Source organism: Sturnira hondurensis, unplaced genomic scaffold (genome assembly GCF_014824575.4).
Source record: "Sturnira hondurensis isolate 20B ecotype Veracruz unplaced genomic scaffold, ASM1482457v3 Scaffold0010428, whole genome shotgun sequence".
Lineage (NCBI taxonomy): Eukaryota > Metazoa > Chordata > Mammalia > Chiroptera > Phyllostomidae > Sturnira > Sturnira hondurensis.
The window spans coordinates 13,397,583-13,420,913 of NW_028083059.1; the positions used below are offsets into that span (position 1 = coordinate 13,397,583).

A 23,331-nucleotide genomic window follows, 5' to 3' on the forward strand; every position below is an offset into this window, starting at 1 on the left:
TTATCACACAGGCATTGTATTGTACCATCGCACATCATCACAAGGGTGAGTAGAGTACAATAAGAATATTTGGAGACCACATAAACTTTATTATAGCACATTGTTTTAATTATTCTATTTCATTGTTAGTTATTGTTATTAATCTCTTACTGCGCCTAATTTATAAATTAAAACTTTAATCAGAGGCACACATATTAAAAAAAACATGGTTGGTACCATTAATGGTTTCAGGCATTTGGGGAGTCTTGGAACATATCCCCAGCAGATAAGGGAGACTACTGTATTATATACTTTTTTTCTCTGTAGGACTTCTCAAAGTTATAACTGTGTACAAAAACAAGGACAATGCCTGTTTTCTTACTATTGTATGCCCAATGCCTCACACAAGTAAAGGCACCCTAACATCAATGACACCTTCTTCCATCAACGACATCTAACATCAATGACACCTTCTTCCACTGCTCATTTTCACCACTGCTTTAGAGAGCTGAAAGTACTGAGTGTTTGATACTGAGTGTTAATGTAATGAACTTTAGAATCTTATGTATCACATTATACAGAGTGACCTCCTCTCAGATTTAGTGTGACACCAATGTTCCAACCACGGCTCTAACCAGATGACACTGATTGGGTCTCATCCTAGAGAGCAGACCCATACTTAATGGAGTGTACTGCCAAAATGATGAACTGACCTGTTAAAGAAATAGGGAGCCGAGAAATCAATGTCACATATGTCACATGAAAACTGAAGGTTCTTATATTACATTCACAAGAAATTACAAAAATTAAAAATACTCTCCAATTTAGACTAGGTACTACTGTAATTATGTTGTAGTTACAACATAACTACAATTAATATTTAGTTAAATAAGTTACTTTAGATTTTAAGTGACCTAATATGCTTACCATTACATATTAATATATTAAAATGGCATATTGATTTATCACATTTTACTGACCATATTTTATTTTTCAGATACCTCATCAAACACATATTTTTACCACAGCTTTCCAAAATTCACTTTAAATTTCTCTTTTTTACTTTGTAATTGTTAAGGTTTAGCATATTTTGTCAAAAAATCAAAAAGAATTATTGCCAGCAATAATAGTACAACTGGTGACTGACTTCTGTTTGGCATAACTGCAAAACGACATTATCATTAAAAAACTTAAAAGCAGTGAACTTCATTTAATTTTTTTCCCCTACTAGTTAATTGTGGCAGATTGAACACACATTTACTTCTGTTCTTACTCAAAAATGCCACTAACAGTAAAAATATTTTTGTTGTAAAGGACCTAAACTCATAAGGAGGAAAACAATGAAAAGGAGAGATGACGAACATTTAGGTAGCTATTATTTAGAAAGGAGGGAGGGAGTTTAGGAACAAGCTGATTTATGCTGAATCTCAAGAAGCTGAAACACCACACTCCTCCAAAATTGGAGGAAAGAGTAGAATTAAAAACAGAACGATCGGTTGAACATGTCCTCCATATCCCCTTCCATATTAGATCAGTGGAAACTAATTCTTTGCAGAGAATGAACTCATAATGGGGCACAGTTAGAGGGAAGGAAAGCAGGTACAGAGAACATGGGGCAAAACAAAGTGTACATAGTGAACAGTAAGATAGTAAAGGCAGTATCCACCTCTCCCTCCATCAAGTAGACTAATTAATCATATCTACAACTAAGAAAAGAATTCTTTATTACCATAGAGGTAAATATCATAAATGCTCAACAGTTGCAAATGATTGCCTTTGGGGAATATATGGGGGGAAGGGACAGAATATGAATCGCTATTCTTTTTGTTATAGCTGTGAGGGAAAAAAGTGGTTGCCTCTATAATATCCATTCGTGTTTTCTCCCTTCCTTACTAACAGAAGCATAGATATGTTTTTATCAGGGAAAAAAATACTAAAAAAATCTCAAGCATTCTTTTCAGATGGGAATAACAAGATGGAAGTGGTAATTACTGAGTAAGCTTCAGGACAAGATGTTTTTGGCTTACCCCTGAAAAAATCCTGATCTGCTACTTGGACATTAGGTGTGATGGCTGTAACTCCAGCAACTATTTTGGATCACAAAGCAAACTTGAGATAAGAAAATGTGGATGACTGATATGAAAGAGCAAATGATAATACAATAATAATAAAACCACCATACCCCCATATTGTCTATTCAAGACTTTTCACACAAGTTAAAAGTCATGTTCAAGCCAGATCTCTATTAGCAGCAAAATGCAATTCCTAATACATAAGTCTTGTATGACTTTTTAAACTACTAAATATACATAAAACACTTATAAAAACTAGAAGTAAAACTTTTAATAGTATCAATAACAGGTATTGTTAAAAATATATTATTATACCCTAAGAAACTACTCAAAGTACTATAAATATTATGTAAATTACCAAGACTAAGATATAAGGGTTCTGTTTTTCTAAAACAAAACTTTAATTTTCTTTAAAGGAAGAGACATTAGCATGTATTTTACAAATTATAAGGCAACCCCTTTTTTTCTATTAGATTATCTGTTAGGCAACTATTAAAGTGCTTGGTACATAGTGGTTGTTAAAATTTATTTGAGGATCATAAAGTACTCTTTTTTTAGTTATTTATGTGTTACAGATATAAAGTACTTTTGAGATTCTATAAGTATTGCTATTGTTTCTCAAATAAAGAAGTTCCAAAGCAAGAGTACAGCAAGTTTCTCAACTTTGGCACTTGATATTTTGGACCAGGCAATTCTTTTTCGTTGGGGCTTACACCTGCAGATTGTAGGACGTTCAACAACATTCCTGGCCTCTACCCACTAGATGCCAATAGCAACCCACCCAATTAAGACAATCAAAAATATATCCAGACATTGCCAATAATCCCCTGCAGGAAACAAAATCTCTAAGAAAATGTTGTTGTTGTTGAAAATCATTTGGTGCTTTATCATGGGCATTTAGCTTTTCTAGTTGAATAACAGAATTTTAGAATTGTAACACTGCTAAATTTCCTCTAAAGTTTGTAGGGGGATATGAACTAAAAGTGACCTACAGATTAGATTATCTCTAAGGTCCCTCTTAAACCTTCAAAGGAGTTCACATGAAAAATATTAATAACCTCTATCTACTTAAGCCTATCTATGTGCAAGGTATAATACTGAACACTTCACATTCATTTTATAGTCATGATGTCCTAATGGGATGACTATTAACCCCATTTTAGTAAGAAACAATTTTAAAGTCTTTTAATCAACATACCAAAGTGTTCCCAGAAATAATTATCATACAATATAGTCATTATAGCATTGAATTAAGAAAGTACCTTAACTTGCTTCCTTTACAATCAATTTACAATAAAAAATTTCAATATAGCTAGCAAAAAAATAAGTTGAATTATTACAATCTGCAGGAATGGAAGAAATGTTCACAACAGGTAACAAATCAGAGAAATAATAATCAGACTGTTTCTTTGAATATTTTTTACACTTTGGCCTAATAAAAGAATACTTTAAATTTTTTTCATCCATAAATCCCTGAGTACTTCCAGTAACTATTTTCCCCCTTTGCACAACTTACCAAAAACAATTCACTTCTAGTTATTTGAGAATTTATTCATAATTTTAATCTGCCTTTCAATATAAATGTAAGTCTGGATTCAAATTCCAGCTGGTCTACCTACCAGAACTGAAGACAAGTTAACTTATTCAGACCTCAATTTCAACTATGCAACTTGTATAACAGGACCTATCTAAAGGCCTTAAGAGTTAATAGGCCCTAAATAAAAGTTAATTTCCCCTTCCTTTTAGCTTCACAGTAAATTAAATATCAGTTGGTAGCCAATTCTGTTTAAAAATTTGTTGAGTCTACTAGCAAGAGCTAAGGGAGGGTGTGATGGGGCAGTTAGTCAACATTATACCACGTAACTATTTGGAAATCAACACTTAAAATCTTCCAAACCCATCATCACAAAAAATAAACTGAAGCCTAAGGGACTATTCCCTTAGTTTGAGATTTTATAAGTACTGCTATTGTTTCTCAAATAAAGAAGTATATCCTTAAATGCACCGAATGCATGCATAATTTATTACTTATCTATTGTCTTCTGTTTACTTTTCCTTATGGTAAAAGACACAAGAACCTCACTCGATGTGTTCCTTCCTCTCTCCCTTCACCCACCAAACTGCCAAGTAATTTTTATTCACATTTCTCTCTAAAAGAAGGAAAATAAATTGGAGCCTCTCTTTTCAGTGCCACAAGATTGTGTATATAAGTCATATTTAGCTAATATTTTTAAGTCATATTTTATCACCCACCCAAGTGCATATTATCTATTTTATGGATTCTGAAAATTAAGTCATTTACGAATGAGTGCAAGTTACTTAATATTACTTTACCCTTATTAAATATTAGGTAACCAAATGTTTAAAAACAACATTTGGGGAATTAGATTACATAATCCACTCTTCCCTTACTGGCAAATAAAACATACTACTATACTGTTAGAATTTTATTAATCAATGGATAAAATTCAACTTAATACAGGTAATCTTTTATTCTATCTTAAAGTTTTTTGTAATGACTATTAGAATTATCTCCTTTTTTGCATGTTTTATTTATTTTTTAGAGAAAGGAGAAGGAAGGAAGGGAGGGAGAGAAAAAAACCATGTGTGAGAAAAACATCTGTTGGTTCCCTCCAGCACACCCCCAACTGGAGACCTGGCCCCCAAGCCAGACATGCGGCCTGACTAGGAATCGAACACACCTCTTTTAGTTTGGCTCACAGGTCTCCGCTCAATCCACTAAGCCACAAGAGCCAGGGATCTATTTTAAAAGTTTTAATACAAAAGGACTTCACAAAGCTCACTTGCAGGATGGAACCAAGACAAGAGCCCTAAGAACAGATCTATTGCTAATCAAGATTATTATAAAATATGTAATGAGGTTTCAGGTAAAAAGTTGGCAACATAAAAGTATGTCAATATAACTTAACTCATAATTTAGCAATGTAAAAGTAAAAGTTCGTTAAGATCTTCCTGTTTAGTTTTTTTTTTTCCTTGTAATATTTTGGTGGCAGTGGAGTTTTTAAAAATACAGTCAACTTCATTTGTTTGTAATTTACTGTCACTGTTCAGACACTATATTTCACAGGCTAAATTTATTCATCTATTCTTAAAGTTGTTTTGAAGAAATATAAGCATAGTTAAACATTCTTCAAAAACATTCTGGCCCTCAAATAAAATTTCAATGCAATTTCAGCAATTAAAGGGTTATCTGATCAAGTAAATTAAATTTCAAGGTAGTTAAAATCAAGTTGCTCATTAATGATAACAAGAGCAAAACACAGGAAAAAAAGAGTTTCAACCTATGAATATATGCGTATTTAAAAAAATCAATTATAGTCTGATTTTCAGAAGTTTAGAATTCCTGTAGATACAAAGTCTACAGACAACATGGTTTCTAGATGTAAAACATATACTTTTAAAAACAAGTACTCTAAAGTTGCTGTACCTCTAAACCCAGTGAATGCCAATAACAAAAATAATTAAATAACTACACAAACAAACGAACAAAAATACATTTTCAAGAAAGTCGCTAAATAGAGGGTAATGTGGCCCTGAACTGGCGTAGCTCCCTTCGTTGGGAGTAGTACTGTGAAGAAAAAGGTTTCTGGTTAGATTCTGGGTTAGGGCAAATTCCTAGGTTGCTGGTTCTATCCCTGGTGGGCCCTCAGCAAGATGAACCTGTCCATGTTTCTCTCACACATGATGTTTCCCTCCTTCTCTTTCTCTCTCCCTCTATTTGCTTCTTTATTCTCTATAAGTAAGTAAATAAGCAAATAAATAAGAGACCAATGTGAAACAAAAACGACACAACCTTTATACCAAGACAATTTTCACCTTCAAGCAAACTTATCTATGGTGGGGAAGGAGGAATGAAATACAAAAGATAATTTAAAGTGTTAAAATTTTACCTGAAAATTTCAACTCCATCATTTTCCTTGCAATGCATGGGAAGGCATAAAATCAATTTCAGCAAATATGATGCTTACTTCTGTTAACTTTATTTCCTACTTGTTACCAAATGAAAGAGCTAACTTTACATAATATGTAAAGAATCCAAATCCTTCACATATTCATTAATTTAATTACTATCCCCATTTGATAGAAGAAAAAACTAAGGCACAGAGAGATTAAGTAATTTGTCCAAGGTAACAACTAGGAAGTGGTGGAACCATGATTTAAACCCGTATATACATGCGAAATGATAAACAAAAAATTTTAAACAAAGGAACGGGGTAAAAAAAAAGTAAAACTTTTTTCCAAAACAGTTTGCAAAACAAGACTATTGTGAATGAGAACAAAATACTTAAACTATAAGTAAATGTGGATGTAAATGTAGACTACACAACTTTTACCCCTAAACAAGTATTCTGTTGATATATTTGATGATCGTCAAACATTTTAACCTACAGCAAATTGTAGTGATGGTCGACCAAGTAAACAATTGGTTCTTACGGTTCAGACATCGTATTTTATAGACTAAATAAATGCATTGTAATTTAAAGAGCAGGGGCAGGGGGGCGGGCATAGTGATGTAACGGGAGCAATAGCTTAAGGAAAATTATTATCAATTAATTAGAAAATAGAGTGAATGTGTGGAGGAAAGGGGTAAGAAAAGATGACAATCACATTGTCGTAACCCTACCTACTAAAAAAGTAACTAAATCACCGTGGGTCAGCGCCTAAACCAACAGAACTAGCCCAGTGCAGTCTCCAGAGGGGATGACAGGAGACCCTACCAGAGGGGGAGGGGTGGCGATGACAGGAAAGCCAGCAGTAAAGAGACGGCAGGTCTCCGATCTCCGAAAAAGGGGAGACTGAAGGGGGCAAGGGGCGGAGAAGAGAAGACAGGAAATGTTGCCAGAGTATCCAAATGAAGTGGGAAGGAACAGGGTAGGAAACATAGAAGGCGGGACCCTCAGGCAGAGAGGGGTCGGTTTGGGGAAAGGGAGGCATGTCAGTATTACAGAGCCTTCCTGCCAGCTGACCCTCCAACACGGCAAACTCTTTCTCAGCAACCCTAAATCCGTGGGTCACCCTCCTCCCTCTCCTGCCCCCCACTCCAAGACAGATACGTAGAAGAGGGAGCTTCACCCTCACTCTCCCTGTGGAGCTGGTACGGCGTGCGCCGAACACAGCGCCGATTCGAGGACGAGAAGGCCAGGAGACGCAGGGAGGCCCAGAACCCGAGTGACAAGTCCAAGCGGCCGACAGGCGCCTCACCTGACAGAAGCGTCGGCAGTAATCCCGACTGCTGATCCCCACTACGCCGCCACCGCAGCTGCTGCCGCCAGTACCGCCAGTGCCGTCGCCTGCAACTCTAAGCCCCGCGGGGCCTGGCGGGGACTCCACAATAGCCACGAGCTCTTCTCCGAGGCGTTCGGCCTCTTGGTCGCTCTCTTCCTCCGCCATGAGGCTCTCACCGCCCAGCGCGTACCAGCCTCTGCGCCGCCGCCGCCGCTGCCGCTGCCTCGGCTAACCTCCTCCTCTAGTTCCCTCCCCCTTCCCTCAGCCCCAAGCGGACTGGGGCCGCTCGTCTATCTCCACTTCCGGCTCCGCCCACCCACGCCCCCAGTTTTCATTGAAGAAACACAGCCGCCAATCATACACATGCCCGCCTTTCCACTACTATTGGCCAAATTAGCCGCCAATTTGATAGACCTGCTGTCCATTGGTCACTGCTGCTCGGCGGTTGCTGAGGGCCGCCTACGAGCTTTGCCACTGGCGGCGCAGGAGGACGGGGCGCGGTGGGGGACACGGAGGCCGCCGCGCAGCTTGACCGAGCAACAGCGGCGGCGGCAGCGGCAACGAGTCTTCCTTTTCCCTTATCCCCTTGCACCTTTTCCTCTTCTTCTTCCTTTCCTTTCCATTCCGACTGGACTTCGTCCACTTCCTTTACCTGCCGCCCGGATTCTACGGTAACGAGAAGCTTGGGAAGCCGAGGGTGGGCCCGGCCGTTGGTGGAGGCTTTGGGCCCGGGGCCTTCCTTCCGAAGCGAGAGCCGGGGGCGGATCCCGGGCGTAGTAGTCGGCGGGAGGAAGAGGGAGGAGACGGGAAGCCTGTCAGCGGCCGCCTCCGCCAGGCGCAGACCGCCTCCTCCCCTGAGACGGCAGCCAACTCTGCTGCCGGGCCCACGGCAGGCAACTGGGATTCGGCCCTATCCAGTTAGCAGGACCAGGGCGGTGGGTCGCCGGCGTGCCGGCGTTTGCGCGGGAGGAGGTGCAAAAACGGACCGGACCACTGGGAGGGGAGTGGATGGAGGAGTATTGAGGTAAACATTGGGGTCCGGGTTTGTTTTGTAGAGCTTCCTAAGGAGAGATGTTTTAAAGACACCCGTGAAGTGGCAGTTGTTGATGTTAACATTTTCATTCACTCTTCTTACCCTCATTTTTTTCTTTCCATTTGTTTTCGTGTTTTACAGTGAAGGCATGACTTCCCAGTATCGCAGGGAAAACAGGGTGCAAGCCCAGAAACTATTTTCTCACCACCACTTGTTGAAAAACTGATTTGAAAGAGTCTCCGGTTTGAACAAAGTGCCAGGACTTCGTTCGTCTCTGGTTTTGCGCTGGAGACCCTTTACTACTAAATATCCAGACGAAAGGAAAAACTGGAAACCAATCCGGTAAACATTGAAAACTTCTAATGACTTTTATTTTGCTCTAGTAAGTGATTTGCTGCTTCTCTTTTGTTGGCTGATTGCTGCTCTTTTTAACTTCCGCGTTTAAAATAGCTTTACCTCTTTTTGAAAACACTTTTGTTCTTCAGGTCTGTAAACTCGAACTTCCTCTACTGGGTGGGTGTTTGCCTCTGCAGTAACACACACAGACTTAAAGTTACGAGACATTGTGATAGGCCTTTCACATCATCACAAGTGATTGAGCATTTTATGCTTCGGAGAATAACGAACATGTTTTTGAAATTTGAAATTAAATTAAAGACAAGACTTTTTAGAGATATAGGCATTACTGGACACAAATATTTAATGTTTTCTGATATGCTATAGGAATGTAAAATACAAACCATTAGCATAAAGTACCAATGTATAATGGTAAATCGCTAACTGGTTATTAGGCAGGAATCATATCTACGTTATCTGCCGTTGAAACCTTATAGACAAAGACAGTATTTGCCACATGAAAGTCGAGCATTAAACAGATTTTTAATTGGCAAGAGTAGAATTAAACCTATTAAAACCTAAGTTTTTGTCGTATTTTACAGATTTTCTGTGAAATATTAAGTCCTCTGAGTTTGTGTCCATAGGTGTCTAACACATTGGCAAGTTACAGTTCTTTTGAGAGAGATTTCACGTTCCCCACCTCTGAATTCAGTGGTATGGATTAACACCATTGTTTCTGATTACACTTATAAAGCATAATTCTTCAGAATACACTTAAGAATTTGTTTCTATCATATTTATACAGAAGAGTTCCATTTTGAATTCTATGGAGTTCATTTTTTTTAAGGTTTATTTCATTTTCATTCAAAGGAGAGGGAAAGAGGGGAGAGAGACATGTGCAAAAACATCAACCGGTTGTCTCCTGCACATGTCCCAACTGGGGCTTGAACCCACAACCTAAGCATGTTCACTGACCAGGAATCAAACCAACAACCTTGTGATTACAATGTGGCCCCAACCACTGTGCCACACTGGCCAGGCTCAAATTCATTTTCATTTCTTGTATCTAGGGCCCCAGGGAACAAATGGTCACCACCAAGGACATTTGTTCAGTATCTTAAGTTACCAGCACCCATGATTTTGGCAATGATCATAAAAATTTGTTATTAGGATAAATTTAGAAACTATTAAGCTGCTTCTGAGTTAAATATTTGGGAAAATTGGGAAGGTATTTTACTTATTTCATCAACAAATTGTACTTGAATATCCATTATATACTAGGTACTATGTTAATAAGTTCTTAGTTTTGTTCTGACTTATTAGTTAATTAATGAAATAAATATTAACAAATGTGTTGGTTTCTAATGAAAACAGGGAAAGGTGTTAGGAAAAGCACTTTGTATATGTCTTGATCACCTTTGAAAACTTAGAGATATATTTGCATTAAAAATGATTTACTCTGAACTCTATTTTGACTTTAAATTTTAATGATGTTTCTGATGTTGATTGTGTTCTGTCTTTTTTTGCTTTTTTTACTTTTTTCTCTGAGCAGTTTTGGAAATTTATGTTTTATCTTCATATAGAATTATGTGAGTTAGTTACCCACCTGTTTGAACAAGCTTTGTTTATAATTACCTATAGTTGTGTTCCTAAAATGAGTTGCCTCAGAACTGTAAAGAAAAAGCAGCTCTTTTAAACTTGAATACACATCTAAATTGGATGAAATTAGTATAATACACTAAATATAACCTGATTCCGTTTTTCTAAAAGATAGTGGCACCTGAGATAGTTGGAGTTGTTTTTTAATAGTTTCAATTTATTTGAATGTCATCAAAATCAAGGAATGCATGTAGTTGTTACTGGTAATGGACACACAGTCTATTCATTTAAAAGTAGTTTTCTGAAATCTTTAGTCTTAAAAATGTTTGTACTTTTTATTGTTAATTGCTTCCCAAATCAACTGTTGCTATAACACATATTTTCTCTTATCTTGAAAGAACCTTATTCAAAGTCAGAATGGAAAGATTTGTAGTGACGGCACCACCTGCTCGAAACCGTTCTAAGACTGCTTTGTATGTGACTCCTCTGGATCGAGTCACTGAATTTGGAGGTGAGCTGCATGAAGATGGAGGAAAACTCTTCTGCACTTCTTGCAATGTGGTTCTGAATCATGTTCGCAAGTCTGCTATTAGTGACCACCTCAAGTCAAAGACTCATACCAAGAGGAAGGCAGAATTTGAAGAGCAGAATGTGAGAAAGAAGCAAAGGCCTCTAACTGCATCCCTTCAGTGCAACAGTACTGCGCAAACAGAGAAAGTCAGTGTTATCCAGGACTTTGTGAAAATGTGCCTGGAAGCCAACATCCCACTTGAGAAGGCTGATCACCCAGCCGTCCGTGCTTTCCTGTCTCGCCATGTGAAGAATGGAGGCTCCATACCTAAGTCAGACCAGCTGAGGAGAGCATATCTACCCGATGGATATGAGAATGAGAATCAGCTCCTCAACTCACAAGATTGTTGACCGGGAGGTTACCACCATTGTGATCAGGATAAATAATGCGGAGTATTAAGGTTATGTGTTAATTGTATGGTTAATTTTTATATTTATTTCATTTAAAATCATGTGATGCAGAATAGTTTGTCAATGTGTATATAGTTGCAGGCAAAAAAAAAAAACCTCGCCATTATACTTACTGTTAATTTTAGTCACCAGTGGTGTAAAGCAAAACTTAGGGTTTAGAGTGTGCTAGAATACCTTAAACCTGATGGTTATCCTTAAAATTGAAGGTTTTTCTCCTAAAATGTTTGTGCATGGAAGAGGTGCCGTGCTCTTTTACCTTATTGTCATGTATGATTATTCCTTCTGAGATTACTTAATTACTTGGATTGAAGACTAGCCTAGGAAATTGAAGCTGCTGCCAGGCAACACTACTCACAGAAACTTAAAGGAATTATTTCTGATTAGAGGATCCTCCTCAAAATGGAAGGGGTGGTGGACAACTGTTGTATATTCAGATCCCTAGCAGAAAATGACTGTTTATTTCAAACTGTGCTTTTCTTGTATATGATGTAGTTACCTTAACTATCCTTTTCCCCCATTTTAAAGACTTACTGTTATATTTAGTAGCAACTTCAAGTGACCAAAAGACTAAAATCTATTCATGTCAATGCCAAAAGCCACAGGGAATTTTGCAGTGGCATGATTTTAGTCTTACTATGAACACAAATTTTTGAACTATAACTTTTCTTTCAGTATCATTTTGAGTTCATAAGCTTTTTTTGTTAATGTCTTCATGTTAAAAGACTTCAGGATGGTCATTTTAATTTAAACAGGTAGACATTTTATGATAGTTTTCTGTTTTTACGGAAAATTAGTAATTTTTGGCTGGCAGATCAGAAAACAAGGAAGTTACTTTCTATTCATTAATTTTTCCACATGGTTTCTATAAGAGTTTATTTAGGGTAAGCAAACTAAAAGCAAGTTTACTTTCACTTTTATGTGCTTTGCCTGTGGTGGTACAAGGTTTTTAATGGATAGTAAACAATTGTCTAAAAATACTGGCAAGATTTTTGTAGGGGAGATCTGACAGTATCCTGCAAAACCGTTTGGATGAGAAACTAATCAGTTCCGTTAGAGGTCAGCCATGTTCAGGAAATGACCTCTGTCTAAGCCTCACTATTTAAGGTTACCAGAGACCTAAAGTATATTTTTTTAAAAACTAACAGCTGAAACATGGAGTAGAGCTTAAAAAAAAACTTAAGTTCTTTGAAACCATTCAAGTTAATATACTTACAAAATCTATTTCTCCTACAAAGCACGGACAAATGATGCCCTGTGTAACAGCTGGAGTTATCATTAAGGTTATTTCATCACAAATCTTAATTTAAAAAAAAAGCCAAAGTGAGTAAGAACAAGGTTAGACTTTATATTTTTCAGTAACAGTTTTCCATGTCTAAATCTCTTTTACAGACTTAAGTTCCTAGCAGGTTGTCAAAGTCTCTACCTGATTTTAGATTTGATGTGGATTAGGGGAGGTGGCTGGTTTCTTAGTTTGCTTTAATTTTAAAATAAGCCTGCCACCAAAAAAAGTCATAATTTGAACTACCAGTTTTTCTCATGTTCAGTTATGTTAAAATAGCACAATAAATGCCTAAAGTAGTGCTGCCATTAATAAAATGTATAACTGAGGAGACCAGCATGTACTTTGCTTTTACTTCCTCTACTGAAGAATTGGTAGGAAACCATGTTTAATTTGAATTATCTATGACGGCAGAAGGTCTTAAGAAGCTGGGAAAATAATTGAGTTTTATAGCACTTTTCAGAGTACAAAAATAAGTTTAGATATGTAGTCGTAATTTTTCAAAATTCCATGTAATTCATTATTGTTTGGATATTAATTTGCACCGACAGCAAACCTGTAATGGCAGAACAGCTTTGAGTAATCCTAAACTGTAAACTAGATGACGTTCCACTGGAAAAACACCAATAATTCATTTTTACGTTGCTAGCATTTGAAGATATTTAGGTCCATATATCTTAATGTATTTCACCAGGCTCCAAACTATTCCCACATACTCTATAATATCTAGGGGCATAATCCATCCTCCTGTTAGGATTATATCATGTCCTTAGAAGTGTTTTTCATCCTGTTGTGGAGGTTTAATGTGTTTCTTTACTTGATTATAATACTTTTTATTTCCTGCAACTGGTTAACTTTGTCTTATAGTTAAATAGATAAAGCAGAATGATTGTTTTAGCCTGCTCAAAAGTACAAGTCTGTGAAACCATGGTTGGCATATGTTAGATAACAAAGAGAATATCTAAGGTATATACTCCTGTGAGGTGTAGTGGATGTGTGTAAAGAAGCTTTTAATCTTAACTATATAGTGTTAGTGTGATGCTATACTATTTGGAAGAAGCATTTTCTATTTTATAAGTTGTATGCATAAACATAAGGTTTGTAATGTTTCATTTATAAACAGCCTTCTTCAATACATGCCTATCTGTTAATAGTGTTTTCTCAAAGTATAGTAGTATGTCTTCCAGAATTTCACTTTAGTAAATAGTTCCTAGGTAGTTGAAATATTAAATTCCTTGTTGGTTTCTTTTGATTCTATGGGGCATATAGCAAACCTGAAGGACATTGTAATCATTTCTTACAGGGTGGAAATTTGGAAAGATTATGTATGAGAGCCTAAATAGTTACTTTTATTCATTATCATCTTTGGATAAGTCTTTCTTTTCTAAACAAATACTACCAGTTAATGCATTTGGTTCTACTGACTTTTCAGGGACCAGAAAACTTTAAAAAAAAATGTTTTGCATCTTAGAATTATAAAAAATTAAGTATTGGCTGGGATTGTTCTGAAGTATTCATTACTTAAAAACTATTGTGAGTAACAATTGGCAAGATCTCTAAACAGAAGGTTCCATGTTAAAATTTTTGCCTGAAAGCTTTTGTATATGTTAATGAAAAACACATTTAAACAAAATAAAATTTAAGGTGACCCAAAATGAAAGCCACAAAAATTCATTTGGTGCTTAGTCTTTTTAAGGGCTCTCCATGGATCGACTTGCCCTAACTGCCTTTAAATGAGTACATATTATCTTCATTAAATAGTAGATTTGTTCTATAATTTCATTGAAAATTTTAGCCTAAAATTAATTGCTTTAGCTTCTGGTCAGCACTGATTAAAATGTGAATAGTGAAGTGGCTATCTTAAACCTTGGTTTATCAGAATCCGTTCTATCATAGACTTCTGAGGTAAATACAGTTCTTATCTAGTGGTATTCCACTTGTATCCAGAATACTGTATTCATTAAAATTTTACTATGTTCATTTTTGTACTCCTGTGCTGTTTTTTTTTTGTTGTGTGTTTTTTTTTTTTTTTTTGCTCATGCATGTGTTGGTGCAAGTGTATAGCTTTTCAAGTTTTGTCTCTGTGACATTTAGAAATAAATTTCAAAGAGAATTTGCTTCAGTAGTTTCTGAAAGCACATTTTGTTTTGTGAGTGAATCTAACATTTTATAATTCCAAAAGATGAACAGAATTTTATTAATTTTTATCTTTCTGTGATATCTCCAGGATTATTCATGCTAATGCCCATATAAAAGCATGTATTTTGTTGTCAGAATCACATTATAGATATAAATAGCCCTTTTTACTAAATATTATATAGGTAGTATTTAAATAAGCTTAATCAGTACTTCTAATTTTCTACTTTTAGAAATACTAATTATCAAAGATGGGCCTAATTTGCATCTCAAGTTTTATTGGGTTTTGAAAGATTTGCTATATTATTTGCCACTGAGTGCAAAAAAAAAAGTTGAAAATGCCCTTGCCTTTTAGTAATGTTACGTAGTAATTGACTTTTATGTTTTCTGGAATCAGAATCATAGAAAAGACTTTAAGAAATCAGTCAGTACTTAAGCTTCCAGTTAATATTTCCATAATGTCAGAGACCTGTCTTCATTTTTCCTAAAGAATCTCATTATAATGTTTATTAAATGTAAACCAATTGACTATATGTGATTCTGGGTCTCATAACAGTTCCTTTTTGTTTTCCTGTGTAAATTGTACTATTGAGTTCTATCAGGCTTCCTATCGTGTGCCTGATACTGCTCTAGCCAATGGGGACACATCAGAGAAAATTTTAAAATCCTTTTATTTCTAGTAATGATCTGTTGTCCCAGTACAGAGGTACTCGTGCACATTGTTAAGCAATTCCTTAAGCATTTCTCGTGAGACTAGTCAGTTACCAGCCAAATAGTTATCACTAGTTTCATCTTCTCAAAGTCTTATAAGAAACCAATAAAATTAGAAATTTTATTACAGATTAAGTGGTCTGTATATTCTTTGAAAATCTGATAGTCTGTAATCTATAAAATGTCAATTTCTAGATTAAAATCTATTGAGGAATGGGACTGGTAGTTTAAATGCCTATAAAAAATAAGAATGTGCCCCACATTTTAATTCAATGCCCATAGTAAATCAAGAGTTTTATTGAGTATTGGATATTAAGATAATCACTGGTGTACCTAATCACACATTAATGATTATCATAATCATTTTTTGGTAGAAAATATGTTTTTATTGAGACAGTTTTTCAATTAACAATGGAGCAAAGTACAGTTTGACTCATACCTGCCCAGTAGTGCTATTGGGCAGGTTTGCCCAGGTTTGCTATTCTCTGCTGCTATTGAAAGAACTCAAACATACAGGATAGGGTGGGATCCTTAGGTCTCATTTCTGCCAAGGTGGCTATTCTCTGTATTAAATGACAAACTGCAAACTTTTCTATTTAAGCATAGAAGGAAATAGAAAACAATGTAATGAAAAACATTGTTTTTTTGTCTCTCTCCTCTGAATTTTTTCTTACCATGCTCATGAAGTACCTATCCAATTGTATTAATATGCATTATTTTTAATCTAGCAAATTCTACTTTTATGCTATATCCTACAAGAACAAAACAACATGTAAAGATAGGTAAAGGCGAGTTCATTTGAATACTCTATAGTAAATACTATGAATGTTCAACTAAGGGAATGATACAAAATTTATGGCACATCCATATTATGGAGACTTGATCTGAAAGTATGAATCAAGAGGTTTCTGTAATACTGCTAATTTTTTTAAATTACAGTGTATTGTCTCACTTTTGAGAAGAAAAACTAATACAATTGCAGTATGTATGAAGTAATCAACACACATTGTATGTTAGGATTACCAACAGTGGTGATATTAAATGGGGTAGAGGAAAATATTTGCCTTTTTTAAAATAACACCCCTGAATATTCAGTTATTTACAACAAGCACATGTTATCTTTGTCACATACATAAATAAGAAATAGACTTTTATTGAAACCTGCTCACACAAGTACATCCAAGTTGTAAACAACAGCAATATCACAGAATGTATCTACATTACTAATGAGAATATTAAATCATTTTAATTGAATAAATATTTCAAAATATATTTTTAATTCTTTAAAATTTACTTTTATAAATTTTGGTTGCACACTTACAAACTTGTCTTGTTCTCAAGATACTCCTTACTAAGTATGTAACAGGGAGTCAATTTCAAAGCTATTACTTTAATATCCTTTTTTCCTATAAACTGCCTAAACATTTTAGTTGTTCACAGTAATTGTACAGATTACCCCACTGTACTTCAATAAGGCTTAAAACAAATTTAATCTGCTAAAACCCAGTATACATGTTTCATAATTTGTCAGTTAATGGAAATACAGTGAATGTCATAAAATAGCAGGTAGTTCTTTATAACTTATAAATTCTATATAACACCTTAATTTCCTATTTCAAAAAATCAGCATTAGATTAGAATTGGAACTTCATGTCTTCTAACTGTTATCTAAAACTCACTAGCATACACTTGATTGTTATTTAGGAACTTTCATTACAGTCTTTTGAATACTCATCTTCTGGGGGATATCTAACATCTCCTTGCTTATTGATACAACAATAGTTTCTTTACTGCTCAGTGTATCAGTAACATAAAACAATCAAGTTGCAATCTTAATCTTTCTTTTCTGTCTGATTTCCTTTGTTCACAAATGCTTCTTCATCTCTACCCCTTGTCTAACTTGTTTTCCTTCCACTCTTTTTAAAAAAAATACATTTTATTGATTATGCAGTTACAGTTGTCTCAATTTTTCCCCTTTTTGCCTCCCTGTGCCTGGTACCCAACTTTCCTCCAGCAATAGCCCCACTTAATTCATGTCCATATGGGTCATGCATGTCAGTTCTTCAGCTTCTCCATTTCCTACAGTTGTTGACATCCCCCCGTCTAGTTTGTACCTACAAATTATGCTTCTTAATCCCTGCACCATTCCCCCCATCTCCCCCATTCCCATTCCCATTCCCAGCTAATTACCCTCCAAATGATCTCCGTATCTATGGTTTTGTTACTGTTTTGCTTATTTGCTTTGTTTTTTTTTTTTAGATTTGGTTTTGATACTTGTGAGTTTGTTACCCTTTTAACATTCATAGTTTTTATTTTTTTCTTAAATAAGTCTCTAACATTTCATGTAATAATGGCTTGGTGATGCCGAACTGTGTTAGCTACACCTCATCTGGAAAGCACTTTGTCTGCCCTTCCATTCTAAATGATAGCTTTGCTGTATAGAGTAATCTAGGTTGTAGGTCGTTGCCTTTAGTGACTTTAATACTTCTTGCCAGTTCGTTCTAGCCTGCAAAGTTTCTTTTGAGAAATCAACTGATAGTCATGGGAACTTTTTTGTAGGTAACTATCTGCTTTTCTCTTGCTGCTTCTAAGATTCTTTATTTTAACCTTTGGTGTTTTAATTATGATGTGTCTTGGTTGGCCCTCTTTGAGCCTAACTTGTTTGGGACACTCTGCAGTTCCTGGACATGTATGTATCTTTCCTTTGTAAATTAGGGAAGTTTTCTTTCATTATTTTTTCAAATAAGTTTCCAACTTCATGCTCTTCTCCTTCTGGAATCCCTATGATTCAGATGTTTTTACCTTTGGAGATGTCCCATTGGCTCCTTATACTATCCCTTTTTTAAAATTATTTTTTCTTCTTATTGGTTGAATGCTTATTTCTTCCTTATGTTCCAAATCATTGATTTGAATCCGGCTTCTTCCCCTCCACTGATGGCTCCCAATAGATTTTTCTTTATTTCACTTAATGTAAACTTCATTTCATCTTTTATGTTATTGCTGTATTTAGTGAGTTCTTTGAGCATCCTGATAACCAGTGGTTTAACTCTATATTTGTTTTTTTTGTAGGGTGTCCAACCTTTTGGCATCTCTAGGCCACACTGGGAGAAGAGTCATTTCGGGCCACACATTAAGTACACAAACACTAACGAAAACTGATGAGCAGAAAAAAGGTTTTAAGTAAATTTACAATTTTGTGTTGAGCTGCATTTATAGCCAACCTGGGCCACATGTTGAACAACTCTCTTAGCTCTTTTTCTGGGGTTTTGTTCAGTTCTTTCAGCCCATATTTCTTTCTCTCCTCAATTTGGCAGCCTCCCTTTGTTTATTTCTGTGTATTAGGTAGAGCTGCTTTGTCTCCCTGTCTTAGTAGTGTGGCCTATTATAAAAAAGACACCTATAAATTATGTGGGTCAGAGCCTTAGGTAATCACCAGGGTGGGGCAACCCATTTCACTGCTTTGTGGCTCTGTGTAGAGAGAGGGCTCAGAGTGGGGACAATGCCACTGCCTCGCTTCTAGAGATTTTCCCAGCACATACCGAGTTTCCAGTCACTTCACCCACTCTCCATGTGTGATTGGCACCTTTCCAGCTGTTGCCCTGGTAATGAATCTCATAGTGGGTGGGTTTGCTTACACTCTGAGTCTGTATGGGTGCTTTAATAGGACTCTCCTGAAAAACCTGCAGTTTCTTTTGCTGTACCCACCACCTCTAGCTTTTATAGCCAGAAGTTATGGGGATTTATCTTCCCAGTGCTGGAACCCTGGGCTATGCCATTTGTCCTGGGCCTGGGATCGCTTGCTCCCAAGGTAACCCTCCTGATTTTTATCCACCGTACCTGAATGTGAATGTGGGACCATCCATTCTACCACTCCCATAGCCTCTCCGTGCTTCACTGTCTCCAGTTTCTGCCCCTCCTACCTGTCTGGATGAATGTGGCTTCTTTAAATCCTCCATTGTCAGACTTCCACACAGTTTTATTTTCTGATGATCTTGAATGTTACTTGTTTTAACATCTAGTTGTAATTTGTCCTGTGGTTGCGCAAGGAGGTGAAGCATGTCTACCTATACCTCCATCTTCACTGGAAGTCCCTTTGTCTAACTTAATGCTGTACCTTTCACTAAAACACAAGCAATCACAAGAGTTTTAAGTAGCAAATTAATTTTTAGAATCCATATAGTCATCAATCTACATGTTTAGATATACCATAAAATGCAGCAGATTTTTATAATTCACACTGCAAATACTGCCAAAAGCTGCATCTAGTATCTTCATGAAGTTATGTATGTACATGACTCCATATTCTAATTTCTATAGAAATAGGTTTTACAAATAAAATTGTTTGGCACTACAAATAATTGCATTAATCTTAAACTCACTAAGGGTCTTTCACTATGTCATATTGACTTTTGTGTTAACCAGTATTAATAATAATGCCAATACTATAAATATCTGATTGACTTAATTTGGTATTTTAATCTTCTATATTTAATTAATTTTGATTGATTTGAGAGAGAGAGAGACATGTTCCACTTATTTATTGATTTATTTGCTCATTCTTTCATGACGATGGAGATCAAACCTGCAAATTTGGTGTATAGGGACAATGCTCTAACCAACTGACCTACCCAGCCGGGGCCTTTATTTTTATAAACATAATACATGCATATAGTTTAAAAGTTAGATAATGCTAAATGGTTTCTAAGTAGTAATTTCTGCCTCACCCTCTCACCCCTCGCTATTCAAATTCTCCCATCATCTACTTTAAGCCCTTTTCCTATTTTTGCTTCTACTTTTATGTTTCTGAATGATATGCTTATTCTACAATTTTGACATCAATTTTAGATATGATACTTAAAAATGAAGATTTTGTTCTTTTCCACTAACATCATCCCACACTTTTTCTCACCATAGGGTCATTGTGTAGTTAAAATCAATAGAAAATGTTTCCATTTTATGACCACATAAATGATTGTTCATACCTGAACAAATAGTATACCTTGATTATTTCCTTTCTCATAACTTTTTTATTTTTCTTCATATTTTATCCCTTTTTATGTTACCCATTTTTATTTACTTGTTTTCTTTTTTTCCCAAATGCACCAAGAGATGGTAAATACCTATATACCTATGTATGGCAGATACCTTTCAAATGTTTAAATATGTCAAACTATCAATGTCATTTGCTTTCCCAGAGACGCTCTCTCAGCATTTTTTGTCTATTCAAATCTGAACCTGTTTTTCTCTAGATCCAAGACAGTGGCCAATCCTCAGACATCCCTTTGCTTTGCTGCTTTGCTGATAGTTCATTCTTTCCCCATATTCCATAATCTATAGCTTGCTGAATCCATTACTTGGCTTAAGCACATGCTCTAAAACAGGGGTGTCAAACTCATTTTCACCAGGGGGCTACATCAGCCTCATGGTTGCTTTCAAAGGGCTGAATGTAATTTTAGGACTGTATAAATGTAACTACTCCTTAACTAAGGGCAAGGAGCTTGGTTCTGCCACAGGGTAAAAACAAGGTGCCTCACTGGATAAAGGAAGGTGGAGGGCTGGATTGGGCCCCTGGGCCTTGTGTGTGCTACCTGTGCTCTCTCTAAAAGCTTACCAAAAAAGAATATATGAAGGGTTTATTTTGTGATATCTTGTATGACTGAATAAATAACTTCATCATTCCTTCACAATTAATTGAAACTTTGGCTAAGAAGTTTGAAAATAATTTTCTTTGATAATTTGAAGGCATTGCTTCATTGTCTTTCAGGATCTAGTTTTGCATTAAGAAATCTAGGGCTTTTTTCAATCTTGTACCTTGGTTTATAAGGTGGCTTTATATTATTTTTAGATTATTTTTCATTTTATTTGTTTATTTTTAGGGAGAGGGAAAGGGAAGGAGAAAGAATGGGAGAGAAACATCAATGTGTGGTTGCCTCTCATATGTCCACTACTGGGGACCTGGCCTTCAACCCAGGCGTGTGCCCTGACTAGGAATTGAACCGGCGACCCTTTGCTTCACAGGCCCACGCTCAATCCACTGAGCTACACCAGCCAGGGCTATTTTTAGATTATATTTAAAATACACTGCCAGATAGGCATCAAAGACATTCTAGGATGACCACTGTATTGAACCTAGAGAAAAATAGGTTCAGACTGGAGCAAGAAGAGTGCTGAGAAGGAATGTTGCCGGGGAAATAAGTGGAATATACATTATTTTGTATTACACTTACTTGTTTATTTGGCTATGTACAGTGAACTTTATTGATGGTGGATGACAAGGTAGGGCTCCCTAAGCCCCTCCTCTCTTCAGGGGATCTGGGATGGAAACTGAAGATCAACAGATTCTCAGTGTGGGGGGGCTCAGTTCGCAGCAAGGACTCCGAGGGCACCTCTTTCTGTTGCTGGAGATGGTAGTCCCGGGGGCTCTTACTCCTTTGAGGCCATGTGGACCATAAAGTCCACCGCCCTGTTGCTGTAGCCAAATTCATTGTCATACTGGGAAATGAGCTTGACAAAGTGGTCATTGAGGGCAATGCCAGCCCCATCATCAAAAGTGGAAGAGGGGTGTCACTGTTAAAGTCACAGGAGACAACCTTATCCTCAGTATAGCCCAGGATGCCCTTGAGGGAGCCCTCCGATGCCTGTTTTACTACTGTCTCGGTGTCATCATATTTGACAGCTTTCTCCAGGTGGCAGGTGAGATCCACAACTGACACAGTGTGGGTGGAGACATGGAAAGCCATGCCAGGGAGCTTTCCATTCAGCTCAGGTGTGGCCTTGCCCACAGCCTTGGCAGTTCCAGTAGAAGCAGGGGTGATGTTTTCCGGGCAGCCCCTTGGCCATCATGCCACAGCTTCCCAGTGGGGCCATCCATGGTATTCTGGGTGCCAGTGGTGACATGAAATGTGGTCATGAGCCCCTCCATGATGCCAAAGTTGTCATGGATGAGCTTGGCTGGGGGACCAAATAGTTGGTGGTGCAGGAGATATTTTGGACAATCTTCGGGGAGTTGTCAATGTGTCATGGTTCACATTTATCACAAACATGGGGGCATCTACAGAGGAGGAAGAGATGATGACCCTCTTGGCTTCACCCTTCAAGTGAGCCCCAACCTTCCCCATGGCAGTGAAGACATCAGTGGACTCCATAATATATTCAGCACCAGCATTGTTCCATTTGATGTTGGCAGGGGCAGGATGTTGCTACCAAAAGATGGAGATGGACTTTCCATTGATGATAAGCTTCCCATTCTCAGCCTTGACTGTGCCTTTGAACTTGCCATGAGTGGACTCATACTGGAACATGCAAACCTTATAGTTGAGGTCAACAAAGGGGTTACTGATGGTGACAATATCCACTTTGCCAGCCTTAAAAGCAGCTCTGGTGACCACACACCCAATATAGCCAAATCCATTTACCCCAACCTTCACCATCGTGTCTCAGGGTGCAGCTGGCACTGCATGGGAAGACACGGCTGCCTAGGGAACAGGAGGAGCAGAGAGCCATTCTGTATTATATGTATGTTATTTTTTGACAGTCTACTCTCCTCTATTTATTTCTATTCTTTTGACTTCTAAGACCTCTTCCTTATATTCTGAATATTTCCATTTCATGGCATCCAATTTTAGGTTTATGGCTGCAGTATTTTCTTTTTCTCTCTGTGACTATCAGTTATAATTTTTTAAAAGCTTTCTTCTGTTCCTGCATTGTCTCTGTTGCCTTTAGTTCCTCCTACTTCTGACTCCTTGTTTCAGTCTGTCTCTTCCCTGAGAAACATTATTTAGTACCTAGTGTTTCTTGGATGCTCATTCATATTTAAGAACTAAATAGCTGATTTGAATCTTTGAGTGCATGGATGAGACCTGGCAACAAGTAGAATGATCATAAGTAAAGCACAATCTTTGAAGAATACCAAATGCCAGATTTTGAGAATCTTATATCTAAGTGCTTTTAGTTTCTTC

At 36.8% G+C, this 23,331-nt stretch overlaps 2 protein-coding genes and 1 pseudogene across 5 annotated transcripts in view; 1 reads left to right on the plus strand and 2 right to left on the minus strand.

Moving 5' to 3' along the window:
- The window catches only part of ZNF654 (zinc finger protein 654), an 80,711-nt gene extending 73,009 nt beyond the window's left edge, over window positions 1–7,702 (minus strand). The window contains exon 1 of one of the 2 annotated variants that reach the window (XM_037059005.1): window positions 7,275–7,572. In XM_037059005.1, coding sequence (XP_036914900.1) covers window positions 7,275–7,463 — 189 coding nt within the window. In that variant the 5' untranslated portion in view covers window positions 7,464–7,572. Of the gene's footprint in view, window positions 1–7,274 lie in introns of both variants that reach the window. The other variant, XM_037059004.1, reaches the window with a different exon arrangement.
- Window positions 7,703–7,793: 91 nt separating this feature from the next.
- Window positions 7,794–14,506, plus strand: CGGBP1 (CGG triplet repeat binding protein 1). 3 transcript variants are annotated; one of them, XM_037059013.1, is made up of 3 exons: window positions 7,794–7,969; window positions 8,473–8,713; window positions 10,665–14,506. In XM_037059013.1, the coding sequence occupies exon 3, from the start codon at window positions 10,684–10,686 to the stop codon at window positions 11,185–11,187; it is 504 nt and encodes a 167-aa protein (XP_036914908.1). In that variant the 5' UTR covers window positions 7,794–7,969; window positions 8,473–8,713; window positions 10,665–10,683; the 3' UTR covers window positions 11,188–14,506. The 3 variants fall into 3 exon arrangements, with proteins under 3 accessions (XP_036914908.1, XP_036914907.1, XP_036914909.1); XM_037059012.1 differs by having other exon boundaries at window positions 7,871–7,969; window positions 8,473–8,673; XM_037059014.1 differs by lacking the exon at window positions 7,794–7,969 and adding an exon at window positions 8,142–8,233 and having other exon boundaries at window positions 8,473–8,673.
- Window positions 14,507–21,796: 7,290 nt separating this feature from the next.
- Window positions 21,797–22,803, minus strand: LOC118995860 (glyceraldehyde-3-phosphate dehydrogenase-like; annotated as a pseudogene).
- Between the last annotated feature and the right edge of the window lie 528 nt (window positions 22,804–23,331).